General features: G+C 35.2%; 1 protein-coding gene and 1 pseudogene across 3 annotated transcripts in view; one reads left to right on the plus strand and one right to left on the minus strand.

Moving 5' to 3' along the window:
* Positions 1-164: 164 nt before the first annotated feature.
* Positions 165-13,494, minus strand: part of RLF (rearranged L-myc fusion) — a 66,584-nt gene continuing 53,254 nt past the window's right edge. For all 3 annotated transcript variants that reach the window (XM_011377976.2, XM_023521971.1, XM_023521972.1), the window contains 2 exons: positions 10,054-10,195; positions 165-5,282 (listed from right to left, as the gene is read on the minus strand). In XM_011377976.2, coding sequence (XP_011376278.1) covers positions 633-5,282; positions 10,054-10,195 — 4,792 coding nt within the window. In that variant the 3' untranslated portion in view covers positions 165-632. The remainder of the gene's footprint in view (positions 5,283-10,053; positions 10,196-13,494) is intronic.
* On the plus strand, positions 12,955-13,072 carry LOC111730667 (annotated as a pseudogene).

Raw genomic sequence — 13,494 nt, forward strand, 5'->3', positions numbered from 1 at the left:
TTCTTCCCACAAAAATATTTTAGGACAATAGTAATTCAAAACGTGAATGGTTTGGTTAATACGAAATGGAAAACTCTGGTAAAATATAAGTGCACATTCTAGAAAATACAAGTGCAATTCAAGTTTATGTGTGGCATGAACATTCTTTATGAGTAAACAAGGAATGGGTGAAAAATTGTAATTTATTGAAACTCAACTCAAAAAATATAAGATGCTGTAGTGTACAATATATTACACAAAGCACCCTCAGGTGCACATTCAAGTCAAGTAAGAACTCCATATCCCTTTCCCTAGCCCTCCCACCCTGGGATTTTAGTATTTGTTCCATATACAATCATGCACACTTAATTTGAAAAAGGAAGCCCCAATATATTTTGATGTATTAATTAGCACCAAACAAGAGTACAGTTCCATTTCTTTTTTTTAATTAACAAAAAACCCAATCAATAAACCAACTGGAGAGCTAATGGACTCAGCCAATAGTGCTGACATAGATATTATACATTCATGTAAATACACAGCCTATTCTACCCTAAACAATGGTATAGCTGGTTCTCAGCCTTTGTTCGAGTTGGCAATTGTCCCCATGTTGCAGTGTTGGAGCCAGTCTGTTTCAAAAACAAAATTGCAATTTAGGAACTTCCTACGCAAAGCTCATCTGTCTTTTTTGTTGGAAACAAGTCTAAAATTGGTGTGGAAAACTTAGATCTTTCAAGGACAACAACTGGCCGAAGATAATGAAGCTGTTTTAAGGCAAGCTCTCCACAGTCTGTTAATGCTTTGTCCAATACGACCCTCAAGTTTTCCAAGGAAGGAACTGTTGTCGTTGTCTCAGCTACTATTAAAGGTGGGATTGTAGTCAAGTTCTCATGAATTGCAGAGTCACTGGAAGAATGAGGTATGTCAACTTCAGGGTCGTTGTCATTCACCATATTATTTCCCATAACATTCCCTGTTAAGTCATTACTGGGTTGTGAAGAATTACTTAAGTGCTCTGAAGGCTCCCAATCGTCAAAATCATCTTCTTTCTCTTCACTTTCTTGAATAAATTTCAGAAATGAAGATTCAAATCCCATAGGTTTATAAGTCTTCAAATCAAATGATCTGGGCTGTGAGTGCTTCCTAAAATTCTCTTTTGGGACATGGGCTGAATTTTTTACAGTGTTTTCTTGCCCTGAACTTTGCTGCCCAGTTTCTGAGTCTTTGATCCTTGGTAAAGGCAGCTGGAAACTTGTGAAGTAAGTCCCATTTTCAGTCCCATCAGGATTAGGTATGGAATTTTCTATTTTACAAGGAGGAGGTTGAACTATATTACACTGCTCCAAGGAAGTGGTTTCTGAACTGTGGTTGCATTTCAACGTTCCTCTGTAGAGAAGAGGATCTGCCTCAAATACTTGTTTGCTTTCTGTACATCCTTTCTGACCTCCATCCCTTTCACCTGGATGAAGGGAATCAGTGTTCTGGACAGATATGCTATGGTCGCCTGTGGAATGACTGTGCTTTGTGTACTCTGATTCACAGCTTCCTTCTTCTTCTTTCTTTATATAGGGCTCTATTTCAGAAGGGGGCTCCTCCTTAATTTTGGTACCATACTTAACACAAATGACAAGATTTTCCATCTGTTGCTCTAAGTAGGCACTACTCATCTGATGGGTACGTTTGTAATGCCTCACTATGCTGCTCTCCAACTTCACCACAGATAAGCATCCTTGAACCATACAGGGGTACTGTGTGTGCTCAGAATGCTCCACACACATATGGAGGGCTTCAGCTCTTGTTTTAAAAGTAATTGGAGCTTTCTTTTCTTTGATTAAGCCACATTTTTTAGCCTTAGCATTAAATGACCTCCTAGTAGTCTGCTGTTCATGCCCCTGAGTGAGAGCTGTTTGACATACCTTTTCACTCCTTAGTAGCCTTTCATTTGCCACTTTCTGGCTTCTAAACAGATCATCATAATAGTCCTTATGTCGGTAATAGACATGTTGAGAATAATTACTGCGATGGGTGAAAATCTGGCCACAGCCATTAAGATCACAATGAATTTCATAATCCGAATGTATTTCTCCTTCAATATTATGCTGTTCCATCAAGTGGTGCTTCAACTTGCTGAATGTAAAAAAAACAGCAGGGCACTGAGGCTGGTTACAGGAAAACCTTGCTGCAGATTCAGCTTCAGAAAGCACTTTAGGCTCTTCAATATGGTCTAGATTATGAGAGTCACTACAGTGCTTAGCAAGAGCTTTGGAACACAGGAAACGTTTGTTACATTCTTTATATTTGCAAGCAAATATCTTTTTACATTTGACAAGTTCCCTTTTGGTTCTTGCTTTGTCTTTCTCTAAACATAACTGTTCTTTGTTGTACTGATGTACAGTTCGGTAATGGCGAATCAAGCCTTTTAGATTGGTGAATGAGGAGTTGCAAGTTTTATGAATACAATGGAATGGTTTGTGGTACTTATTCAAAATATAGCACAGATTTCCTTTAGCAACAGTTCTCCTGCTACCTCTCCCCTCTCTTCCTTCTTGTTCTTCTCTGTGGCTACCTATTGGTGATGAAATATCAGATGTTTTACTTTCTGTTTCTTCACAAGATGACTCCAAATCTGTTTCTGAACTGCATTCATCTTTTTTAGAATGACAGTGTGGCTTCTCAGCGTTACTGCTGGGATCACCTCCAAGTTCAGCAGAACAATCATTTTTCAAAATGTCTACTGAGCATGGGCCTTCATGATCACATTTTTCATTATCTAACAGTTTGTGAGTTACTCTGTCACTGCCAATTTGATGTTTATTTTTATAATGAATCCTAAGGTGTGTTTTTCTTGTAAATGACCTTTGGCAAATATGACATTGGAATGGGGAATATCGATGCTGAAACATGGTTAACTGGAGGACTTTTTCTTTTGAATAATTATGCTTTTTAAGATAATGCATTAATAAAGCCTCTCTGGTCACAAATTCATATTTGCATCCTTGAAGCTCACAGAAAAAAGGTTTAGCTGCCAATTGTGCAAGGTACTGACTTGGCATATTTTCATCTTGATTCTGAAAATTAAGGTCTGTGATAGTAGGTGAAACCGACTGAAGAGATTTAGCACCACTGGATGGGTACCCCTGCAATGACCCTGAGAAAGATCCATGTGTTATTGAGTTTTTCAAGCTTAAATGTTTCAAGCGTAATAGAAGTTCCAACATGGTATCCTCTGTACAAGGCCTTTTAGAAGCACAAATAGAGGCTTCAGAAGAATAACCTTGGTGTTCTCGTTTACATTTAGTATGAATTCTGTGATCTAGACCTTCATCTGGGGAGTCACTGTTTGTGTCTGAGCTGGGTTTAGGTTCTGCATCAAACTTTACAGTTGTTTGATTATGTTCATTATCCAAACAGGGAAAGAGATCTTTTGTCTTTATCTTTTTGGGTTTCAAATGGTATGGATGAACCTTTCGTAGATGTTTCTGCATCCCTCTTGCATTTTTGTACGTGGAACCACAGCCATCAAAACCACAGGTAAACTTAGTCCCATCAAAACAGACTGCCACATTGGAACATTTTTCCTTTAAATTGGGGGACGCAAAGACTTTCTCATGAGATAACAATATATCCTGCATGTTTTCAGAGTGATCCAGTGTGTCAATTAACTCTTCATTCATAGAAGCTGAAGAGCTATGACTTAACTGATCACTAGAATTACTGTCACTGTTTTCTTTCAGATTTTCTGCAGTTTCTATTTGAGAACTAGCTGGTCCTGCACAAAAAAGAAGATCCTCAGGTAAATGTGATTTATCAGTTTGGTCAAGTAGATGGGGCTGATCAATACCCTCTTGCTTTTCACCTGCTATAGGTTCCTCAAGTTTCACTGATTTCTTCACATCTCCATTTGAACTTTCAACATTATGCATTGAGAGGTGATTCTGGTATTCAATTTTGGAATAATAGAATTTTTTACAGCCAACGAAGTTGCATGTGTAAGATGCATCCCTAAAGTGTTGTGCTTCATGGTGGTAAAGCTGTCCCAAGTCACTGAAAACAATATTACAGCCATTTAATTCACATTTATAACGCAGATCGTCATGTTTTTGTTTATGATTAAGTAGTTCATTCACTGACCCAAACCTAGCATAGCAATCTATAGATACACACATATAAGGTTGAGGACCACAATGCACTTGTTCATGCTCCCGCAGGTGAAAAGCAGACATGAAATGTCGTCGACAGTAAGTACACTTCTCTCTTCTATTTTTCATATCCAAGTAATGCTTGGCATTTTCATCATTATTTTGGTGTTCAGCTTTAAGATGCACACTTAAGTATTTAAATTGCTTAAACACACGGGAACAGTCTGTGCCAGGACATGGGTACAAATCTCTGTCTTGCAGGTGGCAATCTTCTAATTTGCTGAATGTGACGTATTCGTGAGACTCTCCTTTGGCTTGCTCATTCAATGATTGATTTTGCTCCACGGCTACAGAGGGGCTCTTGGGACAAATTCCCTTTTGAGAGCCTTTCAATAGTAATTTCTTTTTAGAGCGGTCCCTTCTGCTTGGTGGCATTTTAACATGTTCCATCACATGAGGAACAAATATTTCTTTTCTCTTGAACTTTTTAATGCAAACTGGACAAGTGTAAATTCCATCTTCCATATGCATCTTAGAATGATGAAGAATTCTGGCCTCTATACATTCCCGTTTACATAACAAACAGAAGAATTTATACTGAAGCCACCTCTGGTATCTTTCAGAAGAACCAATGGGTTTTTTATCTCTTTTCTCCTTGTGCTGATCTGTCAAATCTCTTCTTCTATATTGTTTATCTTCTTTACTTTCCTCATAGTCACTGAGAAATGACTCTAAAACATCTGTGTCATTTATTGACATTTCATAGCCGCTTAGATCATCATCAGAATCTGATGCTTCTTGTCCTAGGAGTTGGTGGCAATGTCGTTTTAAAGTTTTCCAGTCCCAAAATTCAGGATCAAAAGGCCAGTGGGCTTTTAAAGCTAATAAGAGCTCACATCGAAGAGAATTTGGAACTGGTGCATTTTCTTCATCAAATTTTTGATCTGGTTGCAAATACAGTTCTTCCAACATATTAAACCCATCCAAACTGGGTTCAATTAAGAATTCTGTAAGTTGACAGGCTCGTCTAACTTCTAAATCTTCTGGTAAAAGACAAGCAATTGTTTTACAAACTGATGCCTTCATTTCTTCATCCTCACTTGATCTCAGTTGAAGAGCTCTGACACACAGTAAAATCGACACTCCAAGACCGACATCTTGTGCCTATAAGATAAGCAGGGAAGTAATTAATTTTTTTATAGAAACATTACATAACTTTCACTGATGAAATATATACCTTGTACATATATGTATGTGTATATATATTTCTCAAAATTTTTAGAGTTCTTAAATTTTTTAAAATTTATTTATTTATTTTTATGGTGACATTGGTTAACTGGAGTTCTTAAATTTTATCTTAACTCTCTCTTCCTGCAAGTTACATTTAGATGCTTGTCTCAACATGCAAAGGACTGGATTAGATGTTACAAACATTAACAACAATGTACTTTCATATATAAAGTATCCGACTTTATAAGGAACTGCATATTAGAGCAGTCCTAACCCTCAAGGAATTTACCTACGCGCCAAACATGTAAACAATAAAGGCACATGAATTCAGGACAAATAAGGACACCAAAGAATTCAAAAGAGGATTTGTCTTAAGTTAGGCTAGGAGAACAGGACTTAAATAAATAGGTGCAATAAGAAACACACATATAAATTGAGTCTAAGATAGAATTCAATTTAAGAAACTTATGTGTCATCAACACTTCGGTGTTTTTAAAACCTCAAGGCTAAAACAAATGACTTGCTTCATTTCCTCCTAAAAAAGTTACAGGTGTATTGAATCTCAACATGGAAAAATAACAGAAATTAGAAAATCTCTCTCTAGCAGCAGGCTCTCAGGAACTAGTCAAAAATCAGGAAAAAGACCTGGTCATTTGTGATACAAGGCTAGTGCATACGAGATGATTTTTTTTTTTAATGAGAGGCTGAAATGGAATGTGAAAATAACATGAGCAAAGAAAAGCGGGATCATATGGCAGAATAGCTTAAAATGCATTACTTAAGAGCACAGGATTTCAAGTCAGACTTTGACTGCCTTTGAACCCCAGCTTCACTACAGTGACAAGTTCTTAACTCCTCTATGCCTCAGTTTCTTCATCTGTAAAATGATAATAATGGTAGTATTAGGTTTTCCTCCTAAAGTTGTTATAAAAACAAAATAAGATAATATAAAGTGATTACTACAATGTTGGCACATAGTAAATATTCAACAGAATACCATGTAAAATAACTGAGGATAAATTCCACTGTTCAAATCAGTAATCAGTTTGCTAAACAATTATTCCATGTTGGGCACCATTCAAAATGCTGGGAACACAAAATAATTGCCATCAATTTATAAAACGTTTACTACATCCTAGGCACTATTCTAAACAAACTCTTTGCATACATTATCCTTATTTTATAGATGAAGAAACCAAGGCTCAGAAGGTTAGTTGCCCAGTGTCACTAGATAGTGAGCAGAGGAGCAAGGATTTAAATGTAAAGCAATCTTTTTCCAGAGCCTGAGTTCTTAATCACTTTATAGCCTACACTGACTCCAAAGCTTAACTAACTGGACCATATCCCATGTGTCCTTGATATTATATGCCAAACCACTCTGTTCCTTGAGCTAAAAAATCCACCAACTTATGCATGTCCATAAATTTCTTCAGAATTCAGCTCCATGTTCAATATCCTAATTCTAATATATTAACTCCTTTAACAACTGCTTGGTATATCTGTCCAGAATGTATAATGGTATTTTTAGCTTTTTCTTTTTTTGAAAAGTGTTTTTATTGATTTCACAAATTTTTTCATTTCAACCAGATTAAGCTGTTTAAGAAAAAATAGACATTCTTAGCTATTTATCTCATAGTCTTACAAAAAAGTTAAGTATTAATAACTTGTTGAGAACCTATGAATTATTTTAAAATGTACATGGCTTTCTCCAAGTCCTCTGTGCTCTGACTGACAAATCACAACCTTATATCACATTATGCAATTTGTCAAGATAACTATGGTCTAGTTCTGACTTTGCTGTGAACTAGGTGTATGATCCTTACAGATCGCACATCTCTAATTTTTAGCTTTATTACTAAAGAGAGGGGATTAAACTAGACAATCATGTTTTACAAAAATGGTAGTACCATATGTTCCATCAGTGTCCCATAGGCAAATGAAATGGATTCAAGATGATCCCTCTTCTTATACTTTCCATTTCAAAGTATAACCACATCTACATTCATTCTGTCATACTGTTTTGAAAGTCTTGAGAGAGACTCTGGATTCTCTCAAGTCATCCCTTCTACTTATGACTTTCTCGTCAGAATCCAAGTTTAACAACTCTAAGCACCTTAAAGAGATGATCTAATTTAAGCTCCTTATTTATAGAAAACTGAAGCCCAGAAAACGAAAGAGGCACTATTACAGGGCCCTCCCTTTATACACTGTACCTTCTGCAGGAGACTTAATGCCCTCATGCCCACAAAAGCTTTTTAGCATAATTAACCTTTTCCATCCCATGGGCTTTGTAACTGGTTGCTAGCTGTCTCCCAATATCCTTTCCGCTCTTCTACAAAAACAGAACACCTGATTTTTATCTGTTTACAAAGTCACCTGGATTAATGAATATATCTCCTAGCCTCACTGCAGCTAGATGTGGCCACATGTATGTGTTTATATGTATTGGAGGGAGTGGGGAAAGGTCTGCCAGAGTGTGTTTTACACCCACCACCTCCCTTCTTGCTCTCTGGAACGGAGACATTATAGCTGAGATTTGAAAAGTTTTAGAACATGAGATGGAAGCTATGTGTTGACAGGAGACAAAAAGATACATGGAGCCACTAATGCAACGCTGGCCGGTCTATCTGGATTATCCACCTATGTGAAAAAGAGAGAAAATTCTAACTTCTTTAGACCAGTACTATTATGGGATTTCTATAATTCAAAGCAGAACTAGATCCAAATTGATACAGGTTAGATCACTTCTCTTTTAAAAAGCTAGAGGTGAGTCTCTCAATTTAAAAGAAATTCTACATTCACTCCCCTTCTATCCAGTCTCTATCTTTTTTGCTGTTAAAGCCAAATATCATAAGTAAGGATTATAATGGAAAGTATCCTAGACTAGAATTAAAGGGAAATGGGTTCTGGTTTTCCTATATAGATGTGTAGGAAATTCCTTGGTCTGTGTCAGAAACCCACTTTCCCTAGTCCTCCAGCAGTTTTCTCATGTTCTTTGGTTCTTTGCGGTGAGCAGAATTCGAAGATGGCCCCCAGCAACCCTCACCTTTGTATAATCTTCCCTTGAGTGTAAGTAGAACCTGTAAATATGAGATATTATTCCTATGATTATGTTATGTGGCAAAAGGGACTGTGCAGATTAAGACCCCAATTCAGTTGATTTTAAGATAGGCATTATACCTAAGTGGGACTGACCTAATCATTTGAGCTCTTAAAATCTAAGTCTGGAAGCTGGAGGAGGTCAGATTCAAAGGAGGATTCCTTGTGCCTTACCTGGCTTCAAAATAAAGGCATGGAATGAGGGAGGTTTCCAGGAGCTGAAAACAGATTGTGGCTGATAGCCATCAAGAAAATTAGGACCTTAGTTCTGTAACTAAAAGGAACTGAATATTCTCAACAATAAGAATGAGCTTAAAGTGGATTTCCTAGTGCCGCCAGATAAAAACTCTGCCTGGCCAACACCTCAATTTCAGCTTTGTGATACTCTAAGCAGCAAACATTGCCACACTGTGCTAGACACTTCTGTCCTACAAAATTGTAAGCTAATACATGGCTGTTGTTTAAAGTACTTTGTGGTAATTTGTTATGCAGCAATGAAAATTAATAACTTTCCTTAAAGATTAAAAAACAAAACTTTTTAAGGCCACTTGTATCACTAATTTTTTTAAACAAGGCAAGTTCTATAATTGATTTAACATGTTTTTTCTGTGATAGATACAACTTCATTCAGTGATTCAAATAATTATCACCTAACTTATCTGACCATGGATTTGCTTCTGATAACTGTTTTTACCTTTTCCTATCTTCATTAGAGAAAACTAGATCAACATATTTCAAATAAAGTATAGGATACAGACTATTACATTAAAGAAGGTAAGGAATATCAAAGATAAAACTGTACCTTGACTTTAGTATAAAAACAATCCTTGGGGAAAAAAATAAAAATTAAAACAATCCTTGGATGCTGTCAAAGTAGTAACCCACAAAACACATCTATGAGCCATTATAGCTATGGGTATATAGAGAGACCAGTCATGAGTAGATACCAAAATCAAAACAAAATAAATATGGAGCATAGCATAGGATTTATCCCAAATCTCTAGGCTGGTAGTCTTAGCATATCTATAAGGGCTGAACTCAAAAAACAAGGCCCTTCATTTCATTTTAGGAAATACTTATTTCCTAAAAATTCCTTATTTATTTCCTGTTTGCGCAGAAGTTTGCAATTTGTGTAGCTGATTCTGGAATTGTTCTATTTCTCCAAAACCCAGAAAACTGTATCATTCCATCCTCAAGAAGCTGAAAAATACAATTATATTTTCTTCATTTGTAATTATGTTAATTTGCAAATAAATCTGTCTGTATAAAATACAGAACATTGTTCTAGGAAAAGGAGACATAGGGTGGTTGAGAAGACAGCCAAGAAACGCAATCTTCCCTTCTTCTAGTGGTTTGTCACTTTATTTTTTTATTTTTATTTTTTTAAATTTTGGTTTGTCACTTTAAATCACTATTTTCTACTAAGAAAAATTCTGGACTCCTAGGAAGTCAATCTGCAGAAAAGCTACATATGTCTGATTCCATAACTGTAGTAAACCCCATTATTTCTCATTTTTTCTTATCTAAAATGAATAGTCTGAAAAGTTAACTCCCCCTGCATTTCTTTCCTCCAGGATAATCAGCATAAAAAGCATAAATTACTCACTTCAGTTTGTATAACTCTAATGAGGCAAAATAAATGCTGCTGTGTTTTAGCTATGACACCAAACTGACGACAGCGCTCCAAAAAAGTATCTAAAGAAGGGTCGATTCTTCTTTGCAGTTTACTCCAAAAGAGTGTCAATTCCCTATAAAAAGAAAGATTAAGTAAAACATTTAAAGCAACTGGAATTTGTATTCAGCTTCCCAACCCATTTTTTTTGGTTTACGAAAATAAATTGACAGTAAACAAAAACTAGAAGAAAAACCTGTCTATGTTTCCTATTGCTTCTTCCCAAACTGTTAAAATTGTTAAGAATCCTCCCTGAAAATTTCCCCGATTCTTTTCTTCTTTGTGTCCGGGTAAAAACAAAAACAACAAAAGACTACTTTCTTTATGTTGACATTTTCAAGGACTTTCGATCCCACCCTATTCCAAAAGGTTTTACCCCTTACATTGGTAACTGCATTGACTATCCTAGTGGGCAGGGATCATCATACATCGCTACATTGCCAACAAAATGTATACGACCAATAAGTACTCTAATGACACACTTTCCTCCACATTAATCTCCTGCCTTTTCCAGTTCTAAAATGTCATGATGCTACTTAAAGCCTGTATTTTGAAATGTTTAAAGTTTAGTAATAAAATGGCGCTCTTGGAAAAGGCTACAATACAAGAATCTCACAAATATTCTCTATGGAAACAAATAAAAGCTTTTAAAAGAATAAGTTAAATAAAAGCTTGAATGGGTTAAGAGAAAACTCTCAAGGAAAAACACTAGAAACTCGAAGATGCGCAGGATAGAAATGCTAGTATATATGGGAAATGTGAATGCAAGGAAAGTTACTTAGCAAAACTGAAGAGAATATTACCATTTTTAAAAAGTGGCTCTTTTCTGTACAATTTCATTGCATACTGTGTATTTAAGTGATTTTCATTAAAAAATAACCATATTATGTTCATAAACGAGTTTTAGAACACTAACGTCTTATTATTCCTATTAATACAGACTATTCCAAGAAGCTGGTTACAAATCCAAAGTTTAAGAAATCAATATAACATACCTCTTTTTATAATAGATGGAAAATAAACATTTACAGAACTTATATTTTCTTATATTTTTTAAAAGGTGAAATTCTTACACTTGCTTCAAAGATTGAAATGAATTTCTGTCTCAAAAGATACATGAAAGCTTATATTTAATGATAGCAAATTTGGGCTCTAAGGAATAAAGTTAACATTAAATAGTTGTCTTTGGTAACTAGTGTTGCTTTCCAAGTAGAAAAAGTAAAAATCTGAGATAGGTCAGCTTTGCAAATAGCTACTAGCCAGGCAAGTAATTGGGATGACTGTTCATTTTTAAATTCACAAGATCGCTTTATTCAGATGTAAGCACATTAGTAATAAAAACTTTTGAGAATACTGCAAAATTCTGAAAAAGAAAGGAAATGGAAGAATTTCATATGTTCAGAGATAAAAAGGAGTATCTATCAAAATATATGTGAAATCTATCCTACTTAAAAAGAGCAAAATTATCAAAGTCAGTGAAACCCCATTATGAAAATAAAAGGGTCAAGAGTATCTGCTACCTAAAATTCATTAACTAGTTAGAAGTTTAAAGTTAGGCAAATCTGATAATTGATATAAGGCAGGCTGAGAATTAAGGTCTCTCAAATAATTTTTTAAAAAAATCAGAATGTCTAGGGCTTAATTTATTCCAAATTAAATATTTCAAGCTTTAGTTATCTTAACTCCAAATAACCATGATGGAAAAAAGGTATTTGATGCTTGTATACATATTTGCACATTACAATTCAAAGATTTAAAATTACTATTACCTGCCTGAACATGTAAACGTGCCTGAAACCATGACAACCAGTATATTACTAGTGAGAATGCCAATATGTGACTTTAATCATCCATTCAAACCTATAAACTGGAACGATGAATTTACCAATGAATCATAACATGTAGCCTGCTAGAACATCCAAGCACTAGAACAAATATTTCTTCAATGAGTACAATGATATGATTTTTAAAAATGGACAACCATTTAATATATGAAAAATGATTCCACTGTATAGGGGCTTCCAATGTTCAGACAACTAACTGCACCCTCAAATTATCCCACTGCCTACCTCAAATCAATAAATTATAAATTCATAAAAACTGGAAAGGAAATTTATCTATAAATGGCAGGAAATGCATTTTGGCAGAAATCTATTTACCAAGCAAAAACTTTAAATTACACTGTGTTTCTGAATAATAGCAGGAGGCCCATGGCGTCCAGTTAATATGTCACAAAGATTCAGAATTTAGGCACTTTAGAAATGGGGTAAAAACAAAACAAAACAAAACAAAACTGTGGAATTAAGGAATGACCATGCCCTAGAGAATACTTCTACAAATATAGTTCATGTGACCTCTTTTTTATTCTTCCAAAATTCAGCTAAATAGAACACATATGGGTATCTGGTCTTCACCAGGTGCAGGGGACTCAACTGTAAATTAGACAACATACGTGATGACCGCAGAATATTTGGTCTAGTTAAGAGAGAACAGACAGATAATTACATCTGAAGACACAAACATACAACATACAAGATTTAAACCCAGAGATGTTACAGAAAGCAAAAGTCAACCTATCAAATACTGAAAGCTTAGTGTACAGGTTTTAAGGTTCAACTGCATGATTTTGTTTTTAAAGTAGTAGTGATAATTACACATCTATATGTAGACTGTCCCATTCCAAATGGTTATCTTTCTCACTAGAATGACTACTCTAATTATGTGACCATTGCCAGACATCCATAGGGAATGCATTCCTTTAGCACTTCTTTAATTTTTGCGGACAGCCAAAAATTTTGAAGGGGCAAAGTTAATAAAAAAAAAACAACTAAGCAGGTCTACAGCGATGCTACTCTGAACAAGTCTGATCCCATCTGATCTTGGAAGCTAAGCAGGGTCGGTCCTGGTTAGTACTTGGATGGGAGACACCTAGGAACACCAGGTGCTGTAGGTGTAAAAAAAACCAAAATAAACAAACAAAAAACTAAGCAATATATCTTTTGAGATCAATACTATAATCACTGCAATAAAGTAATAAGATGTATGATAATGTGGTTTGAAAAATATCTCTGAAGGAAATTTTTAAAAGAATAAAAAACTGTTTAGAGTGATAGTTACATAATTTACATTTCGCTTCCTTAGTGACCACATTTAAGAATGACATTTCCAACAAATAAATGTCTAGTACATATATGTGTTTGAAAATAAGTTACTGCTTTCATTATCATATACCAACTTTACTGTCATATTTTTACAAATATCTCTCCTAGACAAACACTCCATAAAGTCCACTATCTTCAACTCAGTAAATTTCCAGTACAATGAGAGGATCTATTCTATTTGATCACAATTCCTGGGATTCATTTTCCTTTGTAA

Source organism: Pteropus vampyrus, unplaced genomic scaffold, assembly GCF_000151845.1.
Source record: "Pteropus vampyrus isolate Shadow unplaced genomic scaffold, Pvam_2.0 Scaffold326, whole genome shotgun sequence".
Lineage (NCBI taxonomy): Eukaryota > Metazoa > Chordata > Mammalia > Chiroptera > Pteropodidae > Pteropus > Pteropus vampyrus.